Source organism: Chaetodon auriga, chromosome 22 (genome assembly GCF_051107435.1).
Source record: "Chaetodon auriga isolate fChaAug3 chromosome 22, fChaAug3.hap1, whole genome shotgun sequence".
Taxonomy (NCBI): Eukaryota; Metazoa; Chordata; class Actinopteri; order Chaetodontiformes; family Chaetodontidae; genus Chaetodon; species Chaetodon auriga.
This window is the reverse complement of record NC_135095.1, coordinates 18,135,394-18,160,105: the sequence shown is the minus strand read 5'-3', so window position 1 is coordinate 18,160,105 and position 24,712 is coordinate 18,135,394. Positions and strand designations below refer to the sequence as shown.

The 24,712-nt window shown below is 45.5% G+C and overlaps 1 protein-coding gene across 1 annotated transcript in view; it reads right to left on the bottom strand.

Annotated features, from left to right (window-relative positions):
* LOC143315128 (plexin-B2-like) overlaps positions 1-24,712 on the bottom strand; it is a 144,294-nt gene that overhangs the window by 11,534 nt on the left and 108,048 nt on the right. Inside the window, exons 9-32 of the mRNA XM_076722610.1 lie at positions 24,141-24,275; positions 22,534-22,634; positions 22,269-22,395; positions 18,708-18,873; positions 17,497-17,608; positions 17,267-17,378; positions 16,913-17,014; positions 16,717-16,812; positions 14,252-14,339; positions 13,868-14,031; positions 11,862-12,010; positions 11,253-11,388; positions 7,987-8,123; positions 7,727-7,909; positions 7,454-7,565; positions 5,195-5,404; positions 5,026-5,109; positions 4,485-4,580; positions 3,803-3,939; positions 3,611-3,711; positions 2,693-2,922; positions 2,410-2,591; positions 2,203-2,269; positions 1,303-1,449 (exon numbers count right to left, since the gene is read on the bottom strand). Of these exons, the coding sequence (XP_076578725.1) occupies positions 1,303-1,449; positions 2,203-2,269; positions 2,410-2,591; positions 2,693-2,922; positions 3,611-3,711; positions 3,803-3,939; positions 4,485-4,580; positions 5,026-5,109; positions 5,195-5,404; positions 7,454-7,565; positions 7,727-7,909; positions 7,987-8,123; positions 11,253-11,388; positions 11,862-12,010; positions 13,868-14,031; positions 14,252-14,339; positions 16,717-16,812; positions 16,913-17,014; positions 17,267-17,378; positions 17,497-17,608; positions 18,708-18,873; positions 22,269-22,395; positions 22,534-22,634; positions 24,141-24,275 (3,174 nt within the window). The remainder of the gene's footprint in view (positions 1-1,302; positions 1,450-2,202; positions 2,270-2,409; positions 2,592-2,692; positions 2,923-3,610; positions 3,712-3,802; positions 3,940-4,484; positions 4,581-5,025; positions 5,110-5,194; positions 5,405-7,453; positions 7,566-7,726; positions 7,910-7,986; positions 8,124-11,252; positions 11,389-11,861; positions 12,011-13,867; positions 14,032-14,251; positions 14,340-16,716; positions 16,813-16,912; positions 17,015-17,266; positions 17,379-17,496; positions 17,609-18,707; positions 18,874-22,268; positions 22,396-22,533; positions 22,635-24,140; positions 24,276-24,712) is intronic.

Genomic DNA, 24,712 nt, shown 5'->3' with positions numbered 1-24,712 from the left:
AAACTGGTCAATTTCTGTTCATGTTGTTTTAAACAACGCCCTCAATGTCACGTTAGAACTCTGCCCACTGACGTCCGTTTTTGGGGTTCGTCGTTCTCCAACGAGTCTTACTCAGAAAAACTCTGATGTTGTCGCCTTTGCCTCTCTCATGGCCTGCAGACGTTATTCCATTGGAAAAGCCCAAACGCTCCTCCTAATACTTCCTGGTTAAGTGATTTAATGTCTTTTCTGTCTTTGGAAAAAATTAAATTTTCTCTAAGAGGCTCAGCAGCCAATTTTTCTAAAAGATGGCAACCTCTCATCACATGTGAACACCCTCACCTCTCTGGACTGAATTAATGTGACGCATCCAAGTGCATTTATTTTTACTTATTTGTTTATTTATTCACTTATTTTCTCCCTCTTTATTCTTGGGGGATGTTCTTTTTCTGGTTCTTTGTTCTAATGCACCATAAAACAAAATAAGGAAAACAGCTGTGGAATAACTGGATGTCTTGTATTGATGTTTGTGAAATGCTGGTATCCAACAAAAAAAATATAGAAAAAAACAAATAAAACAGAATGTGATCATTTATTGATTGTTACGTTTCCCCTCAAAACAAAACTTAAAGGCGGTCATTGGTAGGAGAAACCAACAAAAAACAAACTGCACTCAACACAAAATGGGTCCCTTTGGGTCTAAAAGGTGATGATGGGGAACAAACTTCTCCACAAACAGCCACTAATTCTATCAAATGAGCCCCAAAACAAAAAACTGGGAGTCACTAAAAAGGAGAGGGTGAAGTTGTGGAAAAGAAAGAAAACTACAGTTTAAAACGTTCACACACTCATTCACAGCGACACACACACAGAACCAGGAGAGCCGACTGAAGGTGTCGACCCTCCGGTGTCACACAGCCAACAAAGCAGAGCCACAGGCCTCCTTTCATAGAGCAGCCGGCTGATTGGCTCCAGCTGCGCTAATGAGTGCAGGTGCCATCAATAGGCGCACATCATTGAAGGGGTGGAGCTTACTGCCCACCTTCCACCGTAACACTGATCCTCTCTGACATCAACTGACCTGAGAACAGCCCAGTCAATATATTAAATGTTTGAGCTCATCAGCTTCATTGATTTCTGTAAATATCTGCTTATTGTGAATCTGATGCAGCGACACGTTTCACAGACTGAAAGATGTGGAAAAACACCTGTTTGGACCATTCCACAGGTAAACAGGCTGACTGGTAACAGGTGAGAGCATCACTTCAGAGTACTGCTGTCACTGAACACAGTTTGACTGCTGATGACTTTCTGTGTACTAACCAGCACAGAGTACTCCACGTCGTCCCCCAGCAGTCCCGTATCGTTCAGGGTGTACTTGGCTTTCTTCATCTTGGCGTCCACTGGACCCTTCTCCACCTGGTGCTTCAGGGCCTTGAACAGTTTGTATAAAGGTTCTCCAGCAGTGTCCTGAGACAGAGACACAGTCAGACTGATATCAAACACCTCCTCTCCGGCTGCACCTCTTTAAACTTTAGTTTCCTTTGACAGAACACTGGTGCAGCGAATCAAACGCTCCCTTTTCACAGACGTCTGCTGAACTTCCAAATCAAACACGTTCAGTTTTATTCCAGTTAGATTTTGTTCACTTCATGTGAAGAAAATTCTTCAAACGCTCATTTAAAAATGTAAAATGTTTCCCTCTGAAGTGTTTTGCAGGAGAAGTTTAAAGTGGCCTAAAAACAAAAGGCTTCATGTTTACTTTGTATTGAAGTACAGAGCTTGAGTACAAGTACTGTGCAACATGTGACCACAGGATTTCTGTCTATTTAACGTGTTTAAGTCTGATGCTAAAGCTGGATCTGGAAGGGGGACAGCAGCAGGACTGTCGAGGTTCAGGGACGAAATTCAGCTGCTGATTCTCACCAAAACATAAAAAGCGCTCATGGTGTGAAAACTTCCTCTGCAGCTGAAGCGTGAACAAAATGTTCAGAACAAGAATGTTAAATTATAGAAACGCTGAAGAGCACAACAGAAACACAGGAGCAGCAAACAGGTTTCAACAAAACAGACGCAGGAAAGTTTCTGAGTCAATTACAACTGAAGGAGCGCGAGAAGAAAGAGAAGAAGAAGAAAGAGAAGAAGAAGAAGAAAGAGAAGAAAAAGAAAGAGAAGAAGAAGAAAGGCTGGAAGAGACAGGAGATAAAAACAACACTGTGTTACCCTGAGGAACTGATAGAGACAGATGGACATCCAATTACAAAGCATCCTCTCCACCACCGTCTCTGACCTGGACACACAAACAGAAGACGGTAGATAAAACATCAGCAGAGGTCAGAGGTCAGCTTTCCATTCAAACTTTCAGCCTAAATGAACAAACGGATGTCTTCGGCGGTTATAAAAATCTGTGTGTCGGCGTCTCTTCGTCACCTCCTCAGCATCAGTTTGGGGTTTTTGCTCTGCACGTGTTCGTCCATCAGCTCCAGCAGCAGCGTCCTCATGATGTCCGTGTAATACTCCAGTTTTCCGTGCAGCGCCACCGTCAGCAGGGAGGCGAAATAACCCCGAGCGCGGGCGTTGAAGTCGGGGCGGCTCTCCAGCGTGTGGATGAACTGGAGGAAGGAAACATGGTTTGTCCTCAGAAACCAGAGAAACCCGAGACAGGACGGCAGACAGACGAGTGACGGAGGGACACAAAGAGCTCCAGACTCACATTGATGAGGAAGGTCTTGCTGTTCAGCAGGTTGGAGAACTGGTTGAGCGCCTGAGCCACGATGGCCCTGCGGGCTTCTGGGATTTGCAGTTTTCTCGTGATCATGGCGTCGTTGGCGCCGTCCTTGGAGGGCAGGAAGAAGTTTCGGTCGGTGTAGGTTTTGTAGTCCAGGAAGGGGATCCGGGCCTCGCTCAGGTCACTGGTGTGGTCCTCCATCTCTATCATCAGATCTGACAGAAAAATCAGAGTATCCTGTTATTTCTGTTCATTGAGGATCTTTTCAACTCAGTGAGTTTAAACCGGCTGCAGTGATATTCAGTAATACTGAGTACAAACTGTGTGGTTGGCCTTTCCGTGAAGACGCCATCATTAGCATGTCCTGCTAACTAGCTTACTTTACCACCTACAGCATTTCCATTCTTTCCTCTGACTCATGCCTCTTGTGCTACGCTTGCAGTGCGTTCTAACGTCTTTCTACGTGCCAGAAGGGTTCCACCGCTCTTAAAGACTCTGTGGAAACGTCTGACTGGAGACGAGTCTGCTGACCCTCTAAGCTCGGTGACAGAGCTGTCAGATTGAGCTGAAAACGGTCCACCGAGCTCCCGGGAAGACCTGCAGGGACGTGTGTGAAGTCTGAGCCAAAGTCCACTCAGCTGAATCGTGCTGGCGGGACTTTATGGAGACATTATGGAGACAAACTGTCAAAGCGGCGACGTCCTCTAGTGTGCGGACGCAGTGTGTGCGGACAGATGTTTGTGCCGCTTGGCTCGGACGCTGGAAACCTCCACGAGGGTCTTGGCGAGCGCAGTGAGCTCTGAGTTTACTGGATGAGTCTGATTCCTCTGCTGAGGACGAGGCAGACGTCAACCCCATCAACACCAGTGCAGCACCGGTACGAGCCGCCAGGTGAGCGTCTACCTGTGAACTCTTTCTTGCAGCGATCTCGGACACTTTCCTCCAGATTCTCCAGCTGGTGTTTCACCTTCTCGTACTCTCGTTCTGCCTGCTGACTCTTCCTCCTGTTAACACACACAAACGCAGACACAAATCAACACACACACACAAACACACGCGCCTCTGTTTGCTCATATTTCTGACTACTGGTCCAACCTGTAGCAGTAGACGGAGACGGCGATGAAGAGCAGCATCGGGACGATGACTGCGGGGATGATGATAGCCAGAGGGATGTCGTCTTTTCTGGCGTAGTAGACCGAACCCACCATCCACTCGCCGTGACCGAACTTCACCTGGACAGAGATCGCAGCGTGTATTCCAGCAGATGTAAAGCTGCAGGCCTCTTTTTGAGCTTTGGCTTTATTTGCTTACATTTTAACACATTAGCGCCATTAAAAACATGCCGAATTAGCTGTTAGCAGCTCCTGTAGCAGTGAACTCACGGACGCTCAGACAAATATCACTGGATCACTCTGATCCTGAAGGAAACTTAAAAACGTGATGATTCTCAGGCAAGTTCTGAACCGTCTGCTTTCTGTGGATTTATGGACGTTTGTTTGTGTTGGACATCGCAGATAATTACATCCTCAGGAGGCGTAAATCACGCTGAGTGTCCATGTTTATTACAGACCATATCCTGTAATTTCCCGATGGTTAAAGTCCCGTCCAGAGACGAGTTAAATTACAGAGGAACACAGTGAACATTTCATTCCCAGCCTCCCTCTGTAACATTAACCCGGCCTGAATGGAAAGACATGACGGCTGCAGCAGCAAGAACCCTGTTTTCTTTTTCTTATCTAAAGGTGGAACAAGGTAAATAACGTAATTGTGTGTTTACCACGAGCTCCAGCAGGTCGTTGGTCGTGTCTCTGCGCTGGCGTTTGGATCTGGCTCTGGGCTGCGATGAAGGAGCCTCCAGGATCAACTTATCATCCTGTACAGAGACGACAGACTCCGTCGGTTTACCTTCATTACTGATATCAACACAGAAGTGACCCGAGCTCACGAGGAAGGTCAGCTTTCGACTCATCATCACAGCGTTCCTCAGCTCGTATCGAGCTGCACGCGAGCAGCAGCAGCAGTTTCATCTCAAAGGTTTTGTTCCAGGTGTGTTGCTACAGAAAGGCCAAACTTTACACCGACTTCAACCGATTAACTTGTTCTGAATTGGAAGGAGGAAAACCTCTCATGTGTTCAGTTCTGCCTTTTGCTGCTTTTCTGCCAGACTCAGCTGAACCCACATCAGTGCAGTGTCAGACGTGGATAATGCCACTCTCTGATATCCTGCCTTTAATAAAACGCCAATATCAGCTCCATCTTCACAGCGGAAATCCACCATGAACCTCATTTCTCACCGCGTCCTCTCGGTGTGTGTTTACCTGCAGAATGTTGACGTGACAGGAAGCATCTCCAACGAACGCCTGGGCCTCTTTGGCCGTCATCGCCTTGGAAAAACCTCGACCCTGAAGGAGGCAGGAAAAGAGAGTGAGCTCGACAGATCGAGGGATGACGAGCGACGTTAGCCAAAGTTTGACCGTCCGTCCTCACAGTCACGATGATGATGCTGGTCTCGGTGATGACGTTCTTGGCGAGCTTGTTGAAGGTGGGGTCGGGGTGGTAGTCGAAGCCCTTCAGCTCCTCCATCACGTTGTCCAGCTGGATGAGCGTCCTGAGGGACTGGCTGTCCGAGCAGCAGTTCACCGGCGGGGAGTGGAACTGGAGGACGGTGTCGTTCTTACTCAGAGCCTCCTGGACAAACTGAGAGACGTGAGACAGAGTGAATTCAAGCGGAGACGAGTCGATGCAGCTGCTTCACAGCAGTCAGGACCAGAACACACAATTCTCTCTTCAGACAGAGACAGAAACACAGCAGAGGGTTAGAAGACCCTCAGCGCCTTTGAAACAAAGCTGGAAACACTGTTCGCTGCTGCCTTGAATTAAAAATGACTTTTCTCTTCATTCAGAAAATCCTCTTTATAAGTCTCTTCTTCATCTTGTTTTAATGCTTTTATAGGCCTGATGCGAAGCTCTGTGAACTGTCGTGTTACTGAAGTTGCAGTACTTCAGTACGCCTCCAAAGTACACTCACGCTGAACTCTAACTGAGCTGCAAACAATCATTTTAAAAACGTGGAAACAGACGACGTTTCAATGCCCTCTACTGTTTACAGGTGGTATTACTGCTCCAAGCCTCCAACTACACACGACTCCATGAGAGAGATGAAGGGCTGAAGTGAAATGATCATGATTTCATCACGTGGAGTGATAACAGACGGAGTACTGCAAGTAACTACACTGCAAAAAGTGAAATCTATGAGATGAAGTATTTTAAATCAAGTTAAATCTTCTAACCAGTCAGTTTTTTCACCTGTTTCAAGCTATTTAGTCCTTGTAAAGAACAAAATCTCTTAAGTCAAAGTCATAATTTCTTTGTATCCAGACGAACGTTCTTGTTTTACTCCCATTTTACTGCTTTCTTCCCTTGTTTTTGAAGGCTGATCTTTTGCAGTGTACAGTCAGGGTTGGGAACATGTTTCCCGTCTGCTGATTTTCACATGAACAGGCATTTTAATTCTCCTTCGGACCATAAATCGAGCCTTTCTTATCTCTGGAGACGGTGCGCAGTGAACAGAACTTCACAGAGAAAATGAGGCTCTTCTGGATCCAATCTGAACTCTGATGGTGTCATTTTTCTGTCAACATTCAAGCAGAAAACTTTTTTTAACCTTTCTGAGCTGAAACTCCGAGCAGGACTTGAACTGTGCGTCGGGCCTGTTAGCTGCAGACGTTAGCGTGTCCGGCTAACCAGCGGCGGCTGAGTGCTGCTGCAGAGGACGAGGAGCTTTTCAGACCCACTGATGTTTGAGAGAAAAGCCTCCCACAGCTTCACAGTTTGTCTGCGGTGAATCAGTCCGAGTGATTCCACATTTTCAGTGCAGGTGTAACTTTTACTTCAGATTTCCTCCCCCCTCCGTCTCCCCCTCTCGCGCCCCCCCCCCCCCACTGTGTCTTCCCGGTTCAGACGGCGGCTTTGATGGAGCGACGATAAAACGGCTTCACCTCCTCTCTCCTGCAGCGAGTCTTTCCTGAGAGACTCTGTCACTCAAAGCTGTTCAGCAGTGAAATAGAAGCGCCGGCCGATACGCATCCGGCCGATACCGTGCCTCCATTAAGCATTTGATTCAGTCCCGTCAGTGTCTCCAAACTCTGATATCTTACAGTTGAATTGATTATGCATTCATTGTAGAATTGATCAGTACACCTCCTGTAGCCTACAGGAAACTCTGATGTCGATCAGACTCCAAACAAGAAGGATTTATCATCTTAAAATTGAACAACAAAAAAGGAAAATTCTGAATAATTAAATATTTCAGGCAATTATTTCTTCATTTTAGAGATCAGGAAAGTCTTTTTTATGAACTTTCACCCATCAAAGTGTGAATTTCTGCATTAACAACATAATATTATTACAGTAATCAGCTTTTTTTGAGATCAGACTTTTTCTTTTCTAAATTCAGACACTTCGTTAAATGTTAAGTAAAAACTCAACATTAAACCACAGTAAAAGGCCTCACAGTGATGTAAATTTCCTGATATTATGACAGTATGTTTGATTTTTTCTTTCTGGTCGTGGTTGTTTTCCTCATGATGATTCATCTGCTGTGTTTTGATGCGTGAACATTGAGTGTGTGAACGTCACTCATTATGAACAATATTAACAAAAAGGTGCTGCTAACGTGAGTTTCTCTCCTCGGTGGGAAAGCGTGGGCGTCACCCACAGCTCACCTGGCCATCCAGGAGCTCTTACCTCCACAGGTGTGGTGTTCTGTGAGAACTCGTCAGTGGAGGGCAGGACCTTCATTGCAGCTCTCTGGATCAGGTCAAAACTGTTTCCCACCACCACGATCTTTCGACCACCACTGCGCGCACACACACACACACACACACACACACACACACACACACACACACACACACACACACACACACACACACACACACGCACACACACACAGGTGGAAATCAATTTAGGACATGTCAGTGCTCAAACATCATCAAACTGCTTGAAACACTTGCTCACCATAAGAAGCTGCCCTTGGGGTAATAGTCTGTGATCTTGGGGTTTTCAGAGTATTGGTACGCGGCCGAGACGTCTTTGGTGGTGTTTTTACCGTATCTGACGGTCACCGTTAACGGGTCGGAGGGCACCTTCTGCCCTCGATACCTCCCGGTCTTACAGGTGATCTGCGTGCCGAACGACAGGCTGAGGAGGAGAGAGGAAGAGCGTGAGCTGAGGAGGACGGGAGCCAACACATCAGACTGCGAGGAGGCGTGGCTTACACTTCACAGGGAACGCCCCCCACAGTGACGGCGATGTCGTCCTTGGTGGCGGTGTCCAGGTCTTCTCCCCTGATGGTGATCACGGTTCCTCCGGCTGCTGGACCCTTCGCGGGCTGGACAGAGACCGGTTTGGGGTCCTGGACAGAGAAGATGATAAAAGCATCGTTTTCAACCACGGTGAAGCTGAGGCTGTTCAAACGGCGTCCACGACGGTCTGTGACGCCGCTCAGGAGACTTTTCCGGCCCCATTTTGAAGGCAATTATTTTCAGAGGCAACGCTTCACGTAGGTGTTGACGTGAAAATAATAAGACTTCAAGGACAGAATAAAAAGCTCAGATCGGTCAAACTAAAAGGCGGAGACAGGAACCAAAACAAAGAGAAAAATTAAATGAGAAACATTAAACTTTCATCAGGCTCGTTATGCTTCAGCTGCCGTCCTGCAGGTACGAGCGCTTTGATCAACGCCGCATCGTACAGATAAATAACTCACTCTGATTGTATTTAGGCGGCGAGTTCCAACTACAAACAAAACTAAAGCTGAGCGTGACTGAAGAACTTCACCGCGAGACGCTTTCACCAGCTGAACGCTGATAAAGGCGGCGGCGGCTGAAGCACGCCAGCTGGTTTCCTGTTGGTGCTGGAAGGTTTTGTACGACAGACAGACCAAGACGACGACACTGGACGACAAAGCGGCTTCGAAATTCAAGGAGTCAACGTGTCTGGAGAATGAAGGCGCAGCGGTCGAGCGCAGAGTCTGAGAGAGGACTTATATTTGCGGTTTCTCGGACGCAAAACGGGTTAAAACATAAACAAAAGCTGTGCAGCTCGGCTTGTTGGCGTTTCAGATTTGTTCTCGCTGTTCTGGCAGAGAGAGCTGCAAACAGAAGAACGAACGTCCCTGAAGACAGACCAACTCATAACAACTCTGCCTGGTTGGAAGTTATACACAAACAGAAGAGGAGCGAGGAGGCGGCAGACACTGGGTGTGTTTGGTCTGCGAGACAAAGAAAACACAGCTTCGTGTTTTGATCTCGCTTAAAAAAGGCTGAAATTGACACCCGAGCGGAGACACGACGAGCGGAAATAAGGACAAATATGGACAAATCAGTCAATTTAAAGGACATAAAAAGAGCAAGGTTCATTACACACCACGCTTTCATTCGCTGCACTGTCGAACCCACTCAGGAGCGTCACAGACTGCGGCTCACCTCAGCGCTAAGAAGCATTTTAGCGTCTTTCAGCTCATTGTTCTGGTTTTATGGCTCAGTTATCGCTCTGATCAGTCTGCATCAGCAAAAATACATTAAGAAAAGCTCTAAAAAAAACACCTGACAAGCACCAAAGCTAGCAACTAGCTGGTGGAGATAGTGGAGCTAACGTGGCTAAAAGGACATTAATGCTAATGTGTCTCCTGGAGTGTAGATCAGCTAACATGTGCACAGTAAGGACGATTTAGACAGTCCCCACGAGGCAAATAAACTCAGTTTTGAGTGTTAAACTCTAAATAAATTATCATTCTTCTCACTTTAATGTTTATTTAGTCACAGATATTTAAAGTAACAGAGAGAAACATCAGATTTTAATCGATTTTCAGGGGCTTGAAAATATAATGTGAGATATTATGACACATGATCAACAGATTGACTGTTTGGGATTAGATGTTCGGGAAATGTTAGAAAAAGCGTTTCATACTCATGGTATCACCTGACCGTGAATCCAAAACCCCAAAATATTCAGTCTACAATCACACCTGAGCAGCTAGAATCAGAGAGTTTGGGCATTTTGAGGTGAGTCTTTAAATTAGCTGAAAATACGACGGACAGATGTTTGAAAACACGATGTTTCCGTCCTTCAGACGGAGTCAAATCCTTCATTCTGAGAGTTGGTCTGCCTGTTAGCGACTCTGCAGGTTTAATATTTCTGTTGCAACAGTCAGACAAACAAATCAAGAGGAGCTGAGGGAGGTTTTAAGTTCAGCGCTGATGTACAGAGAAACGCTGCTGCTGGAGCAAATCAGTCGTTTTGGTCTCAGCAGTTTGCTTTAACTAGCTTTTTGTCAGCTCGACAGAAAAAAAACAAATACGAAAACATTTAAATTAAACAACTGAGCCTCGTTGGAGCAGCAAAACAGAACAGCAGGTGAAACGTCTGTATTTTGATCATATTTGTTTTCCTATTTGTGGGAAGAAACTGCTGGAAGCTGAACACAGTTTTGAATTTGTATGCGAGGGATATTTTCACGCACTGCTGCTTCTTTAGGGAGCAGATTTCCCTGCACCACACGAGAGGAAGGCTGTGTGCTTTCGCTTTGTTAGAAACCTTTTAATGTTCCTGGGATCTGATCTCGGCGGTTTGAAGTGGCTGTGTCACACAATGTTCTGTATTGCCTCAGAAACTTTGATGAGGTGTGTGCAGGTTTCAGGATGCCAGATTTAACGCGTTTTAAAAGCTTCCTGCCGCTGAACCGAGATGCTTTTAGCAGCAACAACAACAGGAAACAAAGTATTTCTGATAGCATAGAGGTCACGAATGGTATCAAACTACTGTAATGTTGGCACACCAGGAAATGAAATGAAAAGAGAAGTGAATTCTGGGTTTGTGAAGCAGACAGGATGCTAGCTGCACCGCTCAGCCGCCGCTGTAATAAGGTGCCCTGTTGAGTTTTCCGTTGCTAATCATCCACGAGTGGAACAGCAGGAGCATGCATGGCGTCATCCAAGTGCAATCAGGACAGGGGACCACTCGTGAAAGCAGTCAAAGAGTGATAAAAACCCGCAGGCTTCTTTAAATATGGGAGAGGACATGCATCATTAGCCAGTGAGCACTGACTGGTGATTTGTAGGTCAACAAAGTGTAAAAATGCGGATAAAATGTGATGTAAGAGCTTTAATCGTCTCTCAATAATCTTTGTTTCAGCAGTTAAAGAGCTGAAATACAGTCGTGTGAACGCTGATCCAGATCCTTTCATGAGAAGCGTCTGTGAACTCTGGACTGAACGTGAATCAAAGTGACTCTGAAACCAACTCGATCAGGAGACGTCTCACTCCGCCGGAGCGGCAGGAGCGCTCGGCGTGAGTGGAGCCTCTTCCTTCATAAATGATCTTTGGCAGCTGCAGAGAGCGCTGCCTGAATCGTCGCTTTAAATTCAGTCTGTTTCATCTGTGATCTCTCGACCTGCAGACTGCGTCTCTCGGCTCCCTCTTACAGCTCATAACAGTGTGACGTAACAGCACGTAGGATCATATAAACCTGCGCTCAGACGTACCCGATAGGTGAAAATGACCTGGGACGTCCCTCTTCTTCCTCCCTCCACTTCTACCTCCACGGCTCCGCTGTTGTTTGGCTCGAAGGGGAGGTCGGAGGGAGGAGTTCTCCTCGCCGGGCCGATCTCACAGACCACACTGTGGACAGAAAGAGGCGGAATAATGACCTCCAGCGAGACCTGCAACTTCCATTATCAATGGTCTTATTTCAGTCATGTGGTATAAACCCAGTGTGATGCCTTCAATGTCTCGCTTTGTGCGACCAAAACCAGACAATTTTATTATCAAAATAATTTACATGTGACTGTGGCTTTGAAACATCTGTTAAACTCTTGTCACTGTGAAACGTGGCCTCAAACAGCCCTCTGACTACATCGTAAAATGGACAAAAAGCTCCGATAACGAGCCGCACTGTTGACGTTTCCCCTGCTTCAGAAGACGCGTCCATTCAGCCACACAGGCAGAGCTGATACTCAGCTATCTGTGGTTATTAATGAACGGCCGCCGGCTGTCAAAGGTTCATGTTAAGAGCTTCACCTCAGCGTGTAGCAGACAACACGCCGCGCTCCCGTCTGCATGTTAATGTGGCCGCTGTCATCCTCTTAAATTACCTGGTGGAGACGGAGTATCTGTCCTCCTGGTGAGCACAGTCCACTCCGGCCACTGTGATCTTCTTAATGTCTTCCTTCTTTATTCCCATGTTGGAGCCTTTGATGGTCACCGAGATCCGGCCGTTCAGGGGGCCGAAGCGAGGGATGATCTGCAGGAGGACAGACAGAAAGAACGAGAAGCTTCTTTGATTTAGCAGATTAAAAAGAGCTTTTTTCAAAGGAAGTTGGTGTGTTTCACCGTGTGCGTGGCATTTAAAGGGTCAGTTTGGATTTATATGAGGTGTCGCTGCAGTGATGTCACAGTGTACTCCAGGACCCAGTGACATCACTGCAGGGTGTGGTTACAGGTGCAACACATCTGACCGCCACCCAACCACATCCATTGGTCTGAGCAGCCGTAAACGAAGCAAAACATGGTTACTTTGACTGTGTGTTACAGTGCTTCTATGCAGAAAGTCACTTCCTGCCCTCCATCTGCAAGTTGGCGCCACAACAAAACAGAGTAAACAACCTGTTTAGTCACCAGATGACGTCCAACCAGTCGTTAAATATGTGGCCTTTACTTCGCTATGAGGCGCCGCCGCCGTTTCTCCCTTTCTATTTAAATGTCATGATTTATTTCAGTGTCTTTATTTCAGCTGATGCAGATAAAAACTTCAAATGCTCAAAACCACTTGTGTCTCCAAACACCCAGCTGACATCGGCGCTACATTCACTGTCATTATGACATCAAACATGGCTGTCTGAATGGTGTCATCCCGCGAATGCAACAGCATTCATTAAACAGCCTGCAGAGACAAACGATCTGTGAGCAGCTCAGTGTTTATCATCTGAAAGCTGTGTTTTCCAAGAGGGCTGCTCACATCTCACACAGTTTGGGCCATTTCAGCGTCTCGTGACGAGTCATTTCGGCCGTTCCGCATATTTAAACCCTCCGCTCTGCTCGCCAGTTAAAAGCTCTCCACGAAAAACTCAAACGTTGATGTGGAAATAACGAACAACTGTTGACCTGATCAGCTGCCGCCCAGAGGAAATGGAGACGGGCCTGAAACAAACGGCCGATGTTCCGGAGAAAATAGGAAACAAATTGAATCGTGCAGGAAAAGGAGACAAACGGTGAATACGATATGAGAGAGAAATGAGTTCTGTCACGCTGAGAGGAGGAGACTGATCGTAGAAACTGCAGAATCTGATCTGTTCAATCGATAAATAAACGAGAAGCGATGGAGTCGATTATCCAAACAGAGGATTCATTCATTCATTCATTCATTCATTCATCGTTCTTCTTCTTCAAGAGACAAAATAAGAGATAAAAGACATCTCTGACTGTTAAATCATGTTTAAATTCTCAATATTAATCAGAACCAGTGGTGGAAAGTACAGTACTTCAGCACAGCTTTGAGGTACTTTACTTGAGTATTTCCATTCTTTTCTACTTCCACTGAATTTAGTTACTTTACTTTGATTATTCACAGAAAATATTAACAAATAAAAAAGTCATTGTAGATGAAGCTACACAGCAGTACACAAAGGAAATATAATCAGCTCCACTTTTACCAGCTGCAGCATTAAAGTGATTAATTGATCTGTCAGTTATTGTAATAAGATTCTGGATTGGGCCGTTCAGCATAATGAGTACTTTTATGTTTGGTACTTCAAGCACATTTTCATGCTACTTCAATACTTTTACTGAAGTCAGGACTACATTAAAGGGGAATTCTGGCAATTTTGAAGACTTCAGGAGGTTTGCACGGAAAGAAGTCATGTTATCAAAAATGGATATACTTAAGTACTCAGAGCAGTACTTCAGTACATGTACTTTCCACCAGTGACTGCCTGTAACTGAAAACACTGCAGGTTCTTCTTCTATTTGAAACCTGCGTAACACATTTCACTCGTCACAACATGGCGAACATGCGACAGGCTCTCAGAAGCGTCGAGAACCCGCCCCGTCCCGCCGTGTTTGACGGACGAGAGGACGCGGCGGCGAGTTTCCAGTGACTCACGTCGGTGATGTCCGGGTTGGGGCACTGCGCCGGCTGTGGCGACGGGCAGAGTTCCCGGTAAACACACGTGCGCGTGGCTGCGCACCAAACACACTGGTACATGGCGTCGGCGTGTTTACACAGGCTGCAGTCCGCTCTTCCCACCGAGCAGTTATACAGCACGACTGTCAGGAGGAGGAGGAGGAGGGGGAGGAGGAGGAGGAGGAGGAGGAGGGGAAGAAGAGAGGTTAGAGCTAATTAGCATAATTCAGATGGAATTGAATTGGAAATGAGAGAGAACTCAAACAGAGTAATAACTGCACTTTCACACTTTCTTCATTTGTGTGTGTGTGTGTGTGTGTGTGTGTGTGTGTGTGTGTGTGTGTGTGTAAGAAACACACCAACCTGTCAGGGTGCTGTCAATCTTCCTCTCAGTGTCTCTTTCTTTGATATGGAAGGATACATTCACCTCCTGCTGCTTGTCATAGGCAAACTGCACACATGCACACACACACAGACACACACATGCACACACACACGCACACACTTTCCGTCAGGTTTGCATTAACACACAGTAACAAAACATTTCTCTCTATTTGGAGCTCAACACTAAATTACCTTGCATCTATCTAACTGTGAAGGTCAGCACCCACAATCACGAGCATGCACACACACACACACACACACACACCCACACCCACACACACACACACACACACACACACACACACACTCCTGCAGCCATAAATCACAGGAGATTTTTCTTCAGGTTCTGTTTGTGTGTGTGAGCGAAAGAGAAAGAGAAAATCACATAGAGACAAATTCAGGATAATGAGAGGAGAATGGGCAGTGACACACACACACACACACACACACACACACACACACACACACACACACACACACACACACACACACCACACACACACCACACACACCACACACACACGCACACACACACACACTTAAATGCATATTGGCAGTGTCAGACTCAGCATGAGGCGAGGATCAATGGAGGCAGAAAAGTGGAAAAGCTGAGGGGTGTGTTAGAAAGAAGAGAGCCAAAAGTCTCACACACACACACGCACACACGCGCACACACACACACACACACACACACACACACCCACACACACACTACAAGCTACCTGCAGCTCAGTGACTCAGTGAAAATGACTGTGCTGCTTTGTGTGCCACTAGGGGGCGCCATGAGACACTCATGGACGTCAGCGTGAGCTCCAGCATTAATGACACTGAGATTCAAATAAACCACAAACATCATTAAAACATAAACACAACGTGTCAAAACCAACGCCGAGCACAACAAAGCAAACACAACTCGAGCTCGGGAGCCTTCTCTGACTCACAATCACGTTCATTTACTCACACATTAACCGCTAATGATTGGCTAATTGTCTAATTATCATTGATGACACGCTCCCTGGTTCCGCTCTGAGGGCTGGTGGCGTTCGCCGCCGAGCTCCACGCCGCGAGCGGGGAGTTCGGAGGAGACGCAGTCGTTCTGTGAGGCTGCTAATGGACACGATGAAAGAATCAGAGTGTTTCTTTAAGTGCACTAAATGGGTTTAATTTAGGTACTTTGGTGCAGAGGCAGAAAAACAACTGATGTGCCACCGTACAGACAGACAGACAGAGAGAGAGAGAGAGAGACAGACAGACAGACAGACAGAGAGACAGACAGAGACAGACAGACAGACAGACAGACAGACAGAGAGAGAGACAGACAGAGACAGACAGACAGACAGAGAGAGAGAGACAGACAGAGAGAGAGAGACAGAGAGAGACAGACAGAGACAGACAGACAGAGAGAGAGAGAGACAGACAGACAGACAGACAGACAGACAGACACACACACACACACACACACACACACACACACACACACACACACAGTGCTTTCTGTTTCTGCTCCTCTGCTGACTTCATGATCTTAACGTCTTCCTGAGCAGCACTTTGTTCCTTCTGATTTCAGATAACGTATTTCCATCTTTCTGAATAACGTCCGTGTGCTCTGCGACCATCTCAGCGTCGACGGGTTTTATTATCAGCTCTGCCGTCACGTCACCGCTCAGCCCTTCGACTCATCTGTAAATACTCACATGCTGCTTTTGAGTCAAAGTTTTAGATCAATTATCAACACTAAAGATGAGAATCTGCCTTCCTGTTTATCTCTAACTGCTAAATTGTGCAATTCAGTAATTTCCCTTTGAAAAACTGAGCGATCCTTCTTAAGACAACTTTATGTTCATACACTGTTTGTATATAATGTCATATATAAACATAGCTGATTCTATCTGTCTCCATTTCAGAAGCGTCCCTCTGCAGAGAAAAGTCTATTTTTGATGGACGACGTGTCAAACCGCACAGAGCAGATGCTAACATGTTGATATTTACCAGGTATAACTTTTACCATGTGTTAGCATGCTAGCATTTGCCAATTAGTCCTGAACAGTGCAGCTGAGGCTGATTTTGCAGGAATGTGATCATAAACCAGAAGAATTAAACAAAATTAAAACTTAAGGGATCATCATCCAGAGTCAGATACTTCACAGAAAAGTCAAGGGATCATCAAAGTCAGCAGGGTTCATCCTCTGAGGAACATCTGTACAGACATCTGAGTTCAGACCAAAGTGACTGACATCACCATCCCTGGAGCTTATATCCAAACATTAAACTCATCTTAATCAATACTATTTTCTTTTTCTGATAAGAATAAAGACTGTTCTGTTTAACTGTAAAGATCATTCGAGCCTTTGAGGTGAAACCTGAACATCATGTTTACATCTGGCTCCACGCATCAAAGAGCTCTGGATTAACTCCTGTGGGTGATTAGCGTCCTTAACACTGACCTCATAGCCTGTGAATTTGAACTTTGACCCCTGCTCCTGTGTGACCTGCTTTTCTGTGTGCTTCATCAGCTCCGTCCCGATGGTAAACCTCCGGCCCTGGAGACACAGACAGAGGGACATGACGTACCAAATGAAATGCAGCCGACGATAATAAGGACATTAATCGTCAGCCCGAGCGCCGCCCGCCTCAGCTCACCATGTAGATGTCAAGGTTTCGGCCCTGGAAGCCGATGGGGATTTCAAAACCCACGGGGATCAACAGCGGCTCCGGAGACTCGAACTGAGGACAACTGTGAGGCTTTATCACGGGAAGACAGACAGAGGCAGAAATACTGAGTCCAACGATCACATCAACACGAAGCCAGGCCCTTCAAACCGTCATCTCAGAGTGATTTTAAATGAGGAATCACATTAACGAGAGGCGCAAATATCAAACCGTTTTTAAAAAAATCTGACGTTTCACCTTGAAAAGGCATACACTAAGAAATACACTAAGAGGCACAAAATAACACACACACACACACACACACACACACACACACACACACACCTGTTGTGGTTTCACTATGTGATCGCCATCTACAGCCTCATCTCTGTCACTGCAGCTGTGATCCTGAGCGTTCCACTGACAGCCCCATTCACTGGTCACACAGGCGATACACCTGCAAACACAACAACACAAACACTGACGGTGAGGGCCACTCAAGTGTGTGTGTGTGTGTGTGTGTGTGTGTGTGTGTGTGTGTGTGTGTGTGTGTGTGTGTGTGCGGTGTATCTTACGGTGTGTTCTGGTTCTTCCTGACAGTTGCAGCACAGTTGTAGAAATGATATTCTCCGGACGTCACCTCGATTTTGTCGTTCACCAGAACCTTGACTGGGACAGACACGTAGTCTGAACACACACACACACACACACACACACACACACACACACAAATGTTAAGAAATCTAAACAGCATCTGTGCTTGAAATATTTGCTTTCAGACTCGAATGAGAAGATCAATAACACTCATATTTTCCAGATAAAGTCTGAAGCTACAGTTAGCATAGCTTAGCATAAAGACTGGAAACAGGAGGAAACAGCTAGCCTGGCCCTGTCCAAAGGTAATACAATCCACCTATCAGCTGCAGCACGTGTAAGAGATCATATTTCTCCCACATTAGCTTCTCTACAGCTTCTCCCTGCAAGATCCATTCTAGTCTGTGTGCTAAGCTAGGCTAAGCTAAGCTAAGATAAGCTAACCCCCTCCTAGACGTGGCTTCATATTCAGTGTACAGACATCAGAGTGGTGTCAATCCTCTTGTTACACTCTTTGAAAGACAGCAAATAAGCTGACAGTAAAAAGCAAAACTATTTCTTTAAGGCTCTTTTATGCATTTTAACCAAAAAACCACCAGTTAAACTTCATGAGAACACAGTTGATGGCTGCTATCAGTGAAAGGTGTTTTTTAAAACCCATTTTTTAAACATTCAAAACAAACAGAGCTAAATTATCTGTGTTCTTAGCGCTTGTTTTGATTAAGAATAAATAGAAGAGGCTTGTTAACGGCAGGACGTTGCAATCTCGCTTAAGGCGAAGCAAATATATACAAGGCAAATCAAAGTGATTTACATAAGACATAAAAATGCATGAAGACAAGATATGGAAGAAACACGAGGCAATATGAGAGGACAATAACAACTAAGCTAAACAGAGGTTATTAATAAGGAGGAAAATTGAATGAAACACATTAAACAGGAGAATAAAGAGGATCACAGGGCAGCTGGAGTGCAGTGCAACACACAAATGAAGGCTCACAAATTTAATTCAACAAAAGGAAGTGGAAAACGTTTGTTTTAAATCAAATCTTTTCCAAGTTTTCTGGGAGATTCATGGTGCATATCTGATGATCTGAGCGGTCTGGATGGAAATCCAGCCTGCTAGACAAAACTGAGCGAACAAGGAGTCTGGATAAAAACGACACATGAAACCCTCCCTGTGTCCACCTACCCTGCTGGTCGGGCGTGGGCGGGATCTCCACGGGGTCAGGCAGTGAACACGTGATCAGTCCCTGACTGTCGAAGACCATCACGGCGCCGCTGACGAAAGAGCCGAAAACGCACTGCAGCCTATCAGAGGGTCTCAGTCTGGGGTGGGTGGGTATGTAGATATCCACCTGGAGAAGGAGCACAAAAAGAGAGGGAGCGGGATTAACGGAGGCATGAAGGAGCACCACAGGGAGGGAGGCGGAGAGGAGAGACACGTCGAGGGAAACGTCAAGTTTTTACTTTACAGCTCACAGCGAGTGTCAGACAGAGAGGAGTGTTTCCTGTGTGTGCGTAGACACAGAGGCTGGAGGTGATCAAGATGTGTGTGTACGTTCAATAACCTTCATTATCATTACAACAACATCAAAAGTCTAAAACCAAGCTGGCTACGCACATACAGAGCTCAGCAAGTTTCATGTGGATCCTGGTTATCTGTTTTAGCAGGTCAATGCTTCAGCTAGCGCTTCGGTTAGCTTAGCTAGAGCGACGTTAGGTCACCCTCAGCAGCGAGTCAGCAAGGGGTGAGAGGTGTCGGATGATCCTCCTGAGGTTACCGAGGTCGATGTGCAACAGATGACAGATTATATTAAAGGACATTTGATAAACTGCATCAGTAGCGTCACGTGTTTCAGACTTTACTTGATCAGACGGAGGATGTGCACACAATCAGTCGTTATCTGAAGTGATGGTTTTTGTTTTCAGAGGCTGTGAGAGAGCGGGCGGTGGAGCTGGGGGTCTCCAGCGCTGTGGTAAAGCTTGCAGTGCAGGGCCGGCTGTGGTGGTCTCTGTTAGGTTCACAGTCACCAGTTTGGATTTAAGCTGATGATCCGCTTTCATTTCCAGCAGCAAAGACGTGTTTAAGTGAGACAGAACGAGTGAGAGTCTGAGTACAACTGGATAACCTTCATGAATACTGCATACGTCTGCCTGTGTGTGTGTGTGTGTGTGTGTGTGTGTGTGTGTGTGTGTGTGTGTGTGTGTGTGTGTGTGCGCACGTGCAACCATGTTTGTCATTTGTTCTTGTGTGTGTGTGTGAGCTGCAGAAATAATTGATATTCAACTGTGCTGTTTAAACATTAGTTCCTCATTACTCCTCGCTGACCTTAACCGCTTTAATTTCACCGCTAAAGTTTTAATTTCAAACTTTCTGATCTTGGGTAACAGAGAAGCTCCTGAATGAATTCACCGGAGACTTTTTCCTCTTTTTAAGAATGTAAAGCTGCATGAGGCAACGTTTTTTAAACCTAAAATCCAACTGTCTTATCAGATTAAAATCCCAAACCAGGGGCTGCGATGGAGAGGAGAGTCCCAAACTCCCTAATTAACATGCAGCAGATCCATCTATCTGGTCCCAGAAGAAATTCTGGTGTTTGCTGAGGTCAAACTTAAAGAGTCGTCTGAAAGCTGCACTCAAGTCCTTCCCACCAGGAACAGACGCCGTCTCAGAGGAGTCACAGGTAATGAAGTCCTGAAATACTGCCTGTGTAAAAAAAATGTGCAATTTCTGACTGAATTTGCGGCTTCAGACGATCACGGCGTCTGTATCTGATGTGATGCGCGACAAATTAAAACCTCATTAGAGTCAGAAATGAGCCGAACCGCCGATGTAGATCTGGACTTAAGTCAAAAACTGAGGACTTGACTGCAGATCGGACTCATTAAAGGCTTCTGTAGCACGTATATGATACATGAGGTGTGAGGTCTTTATAAAGACAGCAGCAGGCAGGCCTTATGTAAGAGCCCTGACTCAGAAGAAAACCCTAAAAACAAACACAGATGTCAAGAATGAGACCAAAACAAGAAGCTGGAGGAGACCAAAGCTTCGTCGAGCCGCAGCGCTGCTGATAATTCTCAGGGTCTTTGTGACACCTTTCACATCATCATTGAATTCAAGCACAAATATTGATTAATGCTTTGAAGTGTAAAAATCTAACCTGGCAGAACCGAAGAGCTGAAGAGCTGAAGAGCTGCTCCTGAAGCGAGCAGACAAATATAAAACTGAAGTCTCCAGAAGGATCCACCGCCTCCTTCTATTTGCATCTTGTTCATTATGACCTGACCTGATTGTAATTATCAGGCGCCCGTAATGTTGTTTTGTTTCCTCCTCGTGTCTGATGAGGACGACTGTGAGAACCGTGTTACTAAAATCACCAAACGTTCAATCTACACACAGAACACATTCTGAACAGCTTTCATTTGTTATTCCAGGCAAACTTGTTGACGGCTGAACCTCTTTTAAAGCTTTGTGGATCGTACATGTCGTGCACAGCCGACCGCATGTGTCGGACAACATCTGACCAAACTCTGGGAGCTTTAACTTCTTAGTTCTTTTAAGAGTAGAGAGGCGTGATGGAAGGAGAGGCTGGTCGACAGTCTGGTGTTGCACATCTTGAAGGACGGCACGTCTTTCTGGAAAACCAGCTCTTTGATCAATTCCTCATTAATTCAGAGAGTTCAGCCGTCAGGTTCAGGCGAGCGTTGCACCACAGCTTCCTCTGCTAGTCTTCAGGATAAAATGGCTGCCGCAGCGTTTTGATTTTGAATTTTATAGTGTCAGAAATCAGTTTGCTCACACTGGTAGCAGTGATCATGTGACTGTACTGAAACCTGAGAGAATAGTTGGGGTGCCGGCGTCCATCTTTTATCAATAACATGAGACCAAACGTGTGAAGAACAGATTGTGTTTGCCTGCTCTGACGTAAGCTGCAAACGTTAGCATGCACGGCTAACTAGCTTACTACCTCTGATAACAACTGAGCATCTACAGCCGGGGGTGGAAAGTACATATACTCAAGTACTGTACTGAATTTCGAGGTACTTACACTTGAGTAATTCCATTTTATTTCTGTTCCACAACATTTCATAAGGAAATATTATATTTTTTACTTACTGTAAGGAAGCCACAGAAGACTTTGCAGACTTTAAGCTAACGTTAACAATCTGTTCTGCTCTGTTTTACATTTGGAAAAGTTTACAGTCCAGTGACTGCAGCCAAAAGCCCAGCAGACAACAATGTCAGTAATGACAAACAGTGTTGTTCTGAACTTAAATGAAATCAGCGCTGTTGGTGCTGTCGCTCACGCGTAATTCTCCGAAACAAGGTGTCATCAGCAGTTTCTGGGTGTGACAACATTTCCGAGGAAGCATTACTTCACTTTCTGCGCTGAATCAGCTTGCAAACACACAGCTGTTTTCAAAGGAACTGTCAGCACAAACAATGTGGACTCCACGCAATACACATCTGGCTCATATCCAAAACCTGCAAGCGATAATGTCACCGTGCATTGATAATGTCCTTGGAACTTCCCTGAGGGCCCACGGAGGTCCCTGCACCAGAGGTTAAGAACCTGTTTGAAATCCTTCTGACAACACAGAGCCCTCCAACTCTATTAGAGTTTCAGGAGGTTTGACTGGTTTGAATTAAGCAGAGCTCAGCAAGAACTGAACTTAGCTCAGGGGGATTCCACACTCACAGAAATATGCATGTTGATTCACATCCTCAGTATCACTCCCTCCCTCCTACCTGCTGAGTCTTCCTGCAGCTGATGTTTGGCGGATTGAAGGACTCGATCTGAACGCACTGTTGATTGGGCGACCACAGCCAGGTGTTCTCCTCCGTCGACCTGCTGCAATCCTGCTTCCTGGTGCACCTGTGAGGGAAGCAGATGAAGATATTGTATGCACCTGTGCTAAAGGCTAGACGACATACGGACTACCAGCAGGGCTAGCTGGTGAACTACCGTAGCTAGCTAAACATGCTACACACAGACCCACTCAGAGTGACTCACTTTCCCTCCAGGACACACCAGCCACAGTATGGATCCTTCATGGAGACGCAGGAGTGGCAGTCTGTCTTCAGGTGGCAGGCTTGGACTGGAACTTTGGTGATCTGTGTACACGACAGACCTTTATCGTGAATGAGCTGTTATTGTGAACAACATGCAGGAGCTTCAAGGCAATGGAAAAAATTGGCACCATTAAAAGCAAGCCGAATTAACTATTAACAGTTCCCATTTGCAATGCACCCATGGATACACAGACAACGGTCACTAGATCGCTTTGATGTTGATGAAAATCTAAAAATGTGTTAATTCTCAAGCAAGTTCTGAATTGTCTTTTTTCTATGACTTCTCACGTCGGGCATCAAAGGTAACACATTGAATAATATCAATATGTGTTTCATGTCCGAGTGTTAAGACGACTGAGTTATGATTCTGAGGAGGAGTGTGATTTTTGGCTCACATTCACCTCATGCACTATCTCTGCCTCCTGGGTTTTTCTCTTTCGGCTAACTTAAATTTCAGATGAGTTAAATTACAGAGGAGCAAAGTGAATATTTCATTCCCCACTTCCCCTGTAATGTTAATAATGTCCGAATGGGGCCAGTATGGGCGGCACGGAGCCGAGCCTGACGAGCTCGCTCTGGAACGAGGAGGCTCGTGATTTAGAAAAAAAACATCCTGTACGATCATTCCTGTTTTTATTTATTTATTTATTTTCAAGAGGAACATCTGGAGAAAAAATAGGTGATAAATCTGGGCTCCATCTGGGACATGTGTTTTGGTTTTGTGTTTGTATGATTTTACTGTCACAGCTGTCATTGGTTTTGATGTGCTGCCTCAGCACTTAATCATGTGTTAGAGTCACACCCAAGACGCTTCATCATATAAGTGTTGTTGTCGATACAGCTCTACACAGCGTTACTGGTCTGACTGGGATCCTGAGACATGAAACATGAATAAATCCTGTATGAACACAACCTAATAGTGATTTTTCTTCAGTCTGTGTCATATTTTCTTATAAAGGGAAGGTCTTTGGATGCTATCTTAGTAAAACCAACTGATGTGGAAATAATTTTCGTCTCTGACAAGAAGAGGCAGGTCTAATAAATTTAAATGAGCAGATGGAACAAGCTCGAGTATCGTCACTTGACTTGATCAAAGTGAATTGCCCTCTTGAAGTGCATTCTAATTAATTCATCTCTGAATCAATAACATCAATTTCACTTTAGTGTGGCGGCAGAGAAAGATGGCAACCGAAAGATGAAAGGACAAAGGAGAGAGAGACAGATGAAGAGAAAACGCAGAGGAAAACAAAGGGTCCAGAGAGAAAGAATGAGTGAATAAATCAATGGCTGACTTCTGTGCGGTAATGTAGACGGATGTATTGCAGTTAGTCGAACGAATGAATAAATGATCAAATAAGACAGAGGGAATAAATGAAGGACTCATTAAGTCCTGACCTGATGGATGAAATGAAAGAGCAGAAGTAAGCACATGACTGAGTCCCTGACCTTCTTTATGTGGCGACACAGAGGTGTTCGATAGATGGAAGGTGAGAGAAATGGATTTTGCAAGAAGAACAATCAACCCGCCCAAGTCTGAGTGAGTTTGACCTTTTTCTCGGTGGTGATGTACAGGTGTTGGAGGCTGGAATCGAACAGGAGGTTCTTGTTGACCTTGTCGCCGGTGACCTCGGCCGGCGCTCGCCCGTACACCTCAGGATGGGCCGACAGATGCACCTTCAACACCTATAGAAAACACAGAAACTGCATTAGCACACATTGAAATTCAAACGCCACCCTGCACCCTCCTTTGCACTCAATAAATGCTGCTTTTGAACAACAAAATAAAGAATAAACTATGAATGCAGTTTCCTCCGGACTCATTCAGCTCCTTCAAGCTTTGTTTTTTCTTTTCTAAAACATGTCAGGAGATTTTCTCCATCCGTGTTATTGAGAATTGTAATTTAGCAAAAAATGCTAAATATATGTCATGTTGTTAGGCAACAGGATGCTATTTTCATGTTGCCCAGTGAGGCCTAAATGATGAATGCAGCAGTGATAATGCAGCAAGGAAAAATTGTGACGACATCTTATTTGGAAAGTTTCCTTCATTTTTCCTGTTTTTCCAACTGAATGTTTACAAGCAGACAAATAACATTTCTGTGCTGAACTATTACATTAAT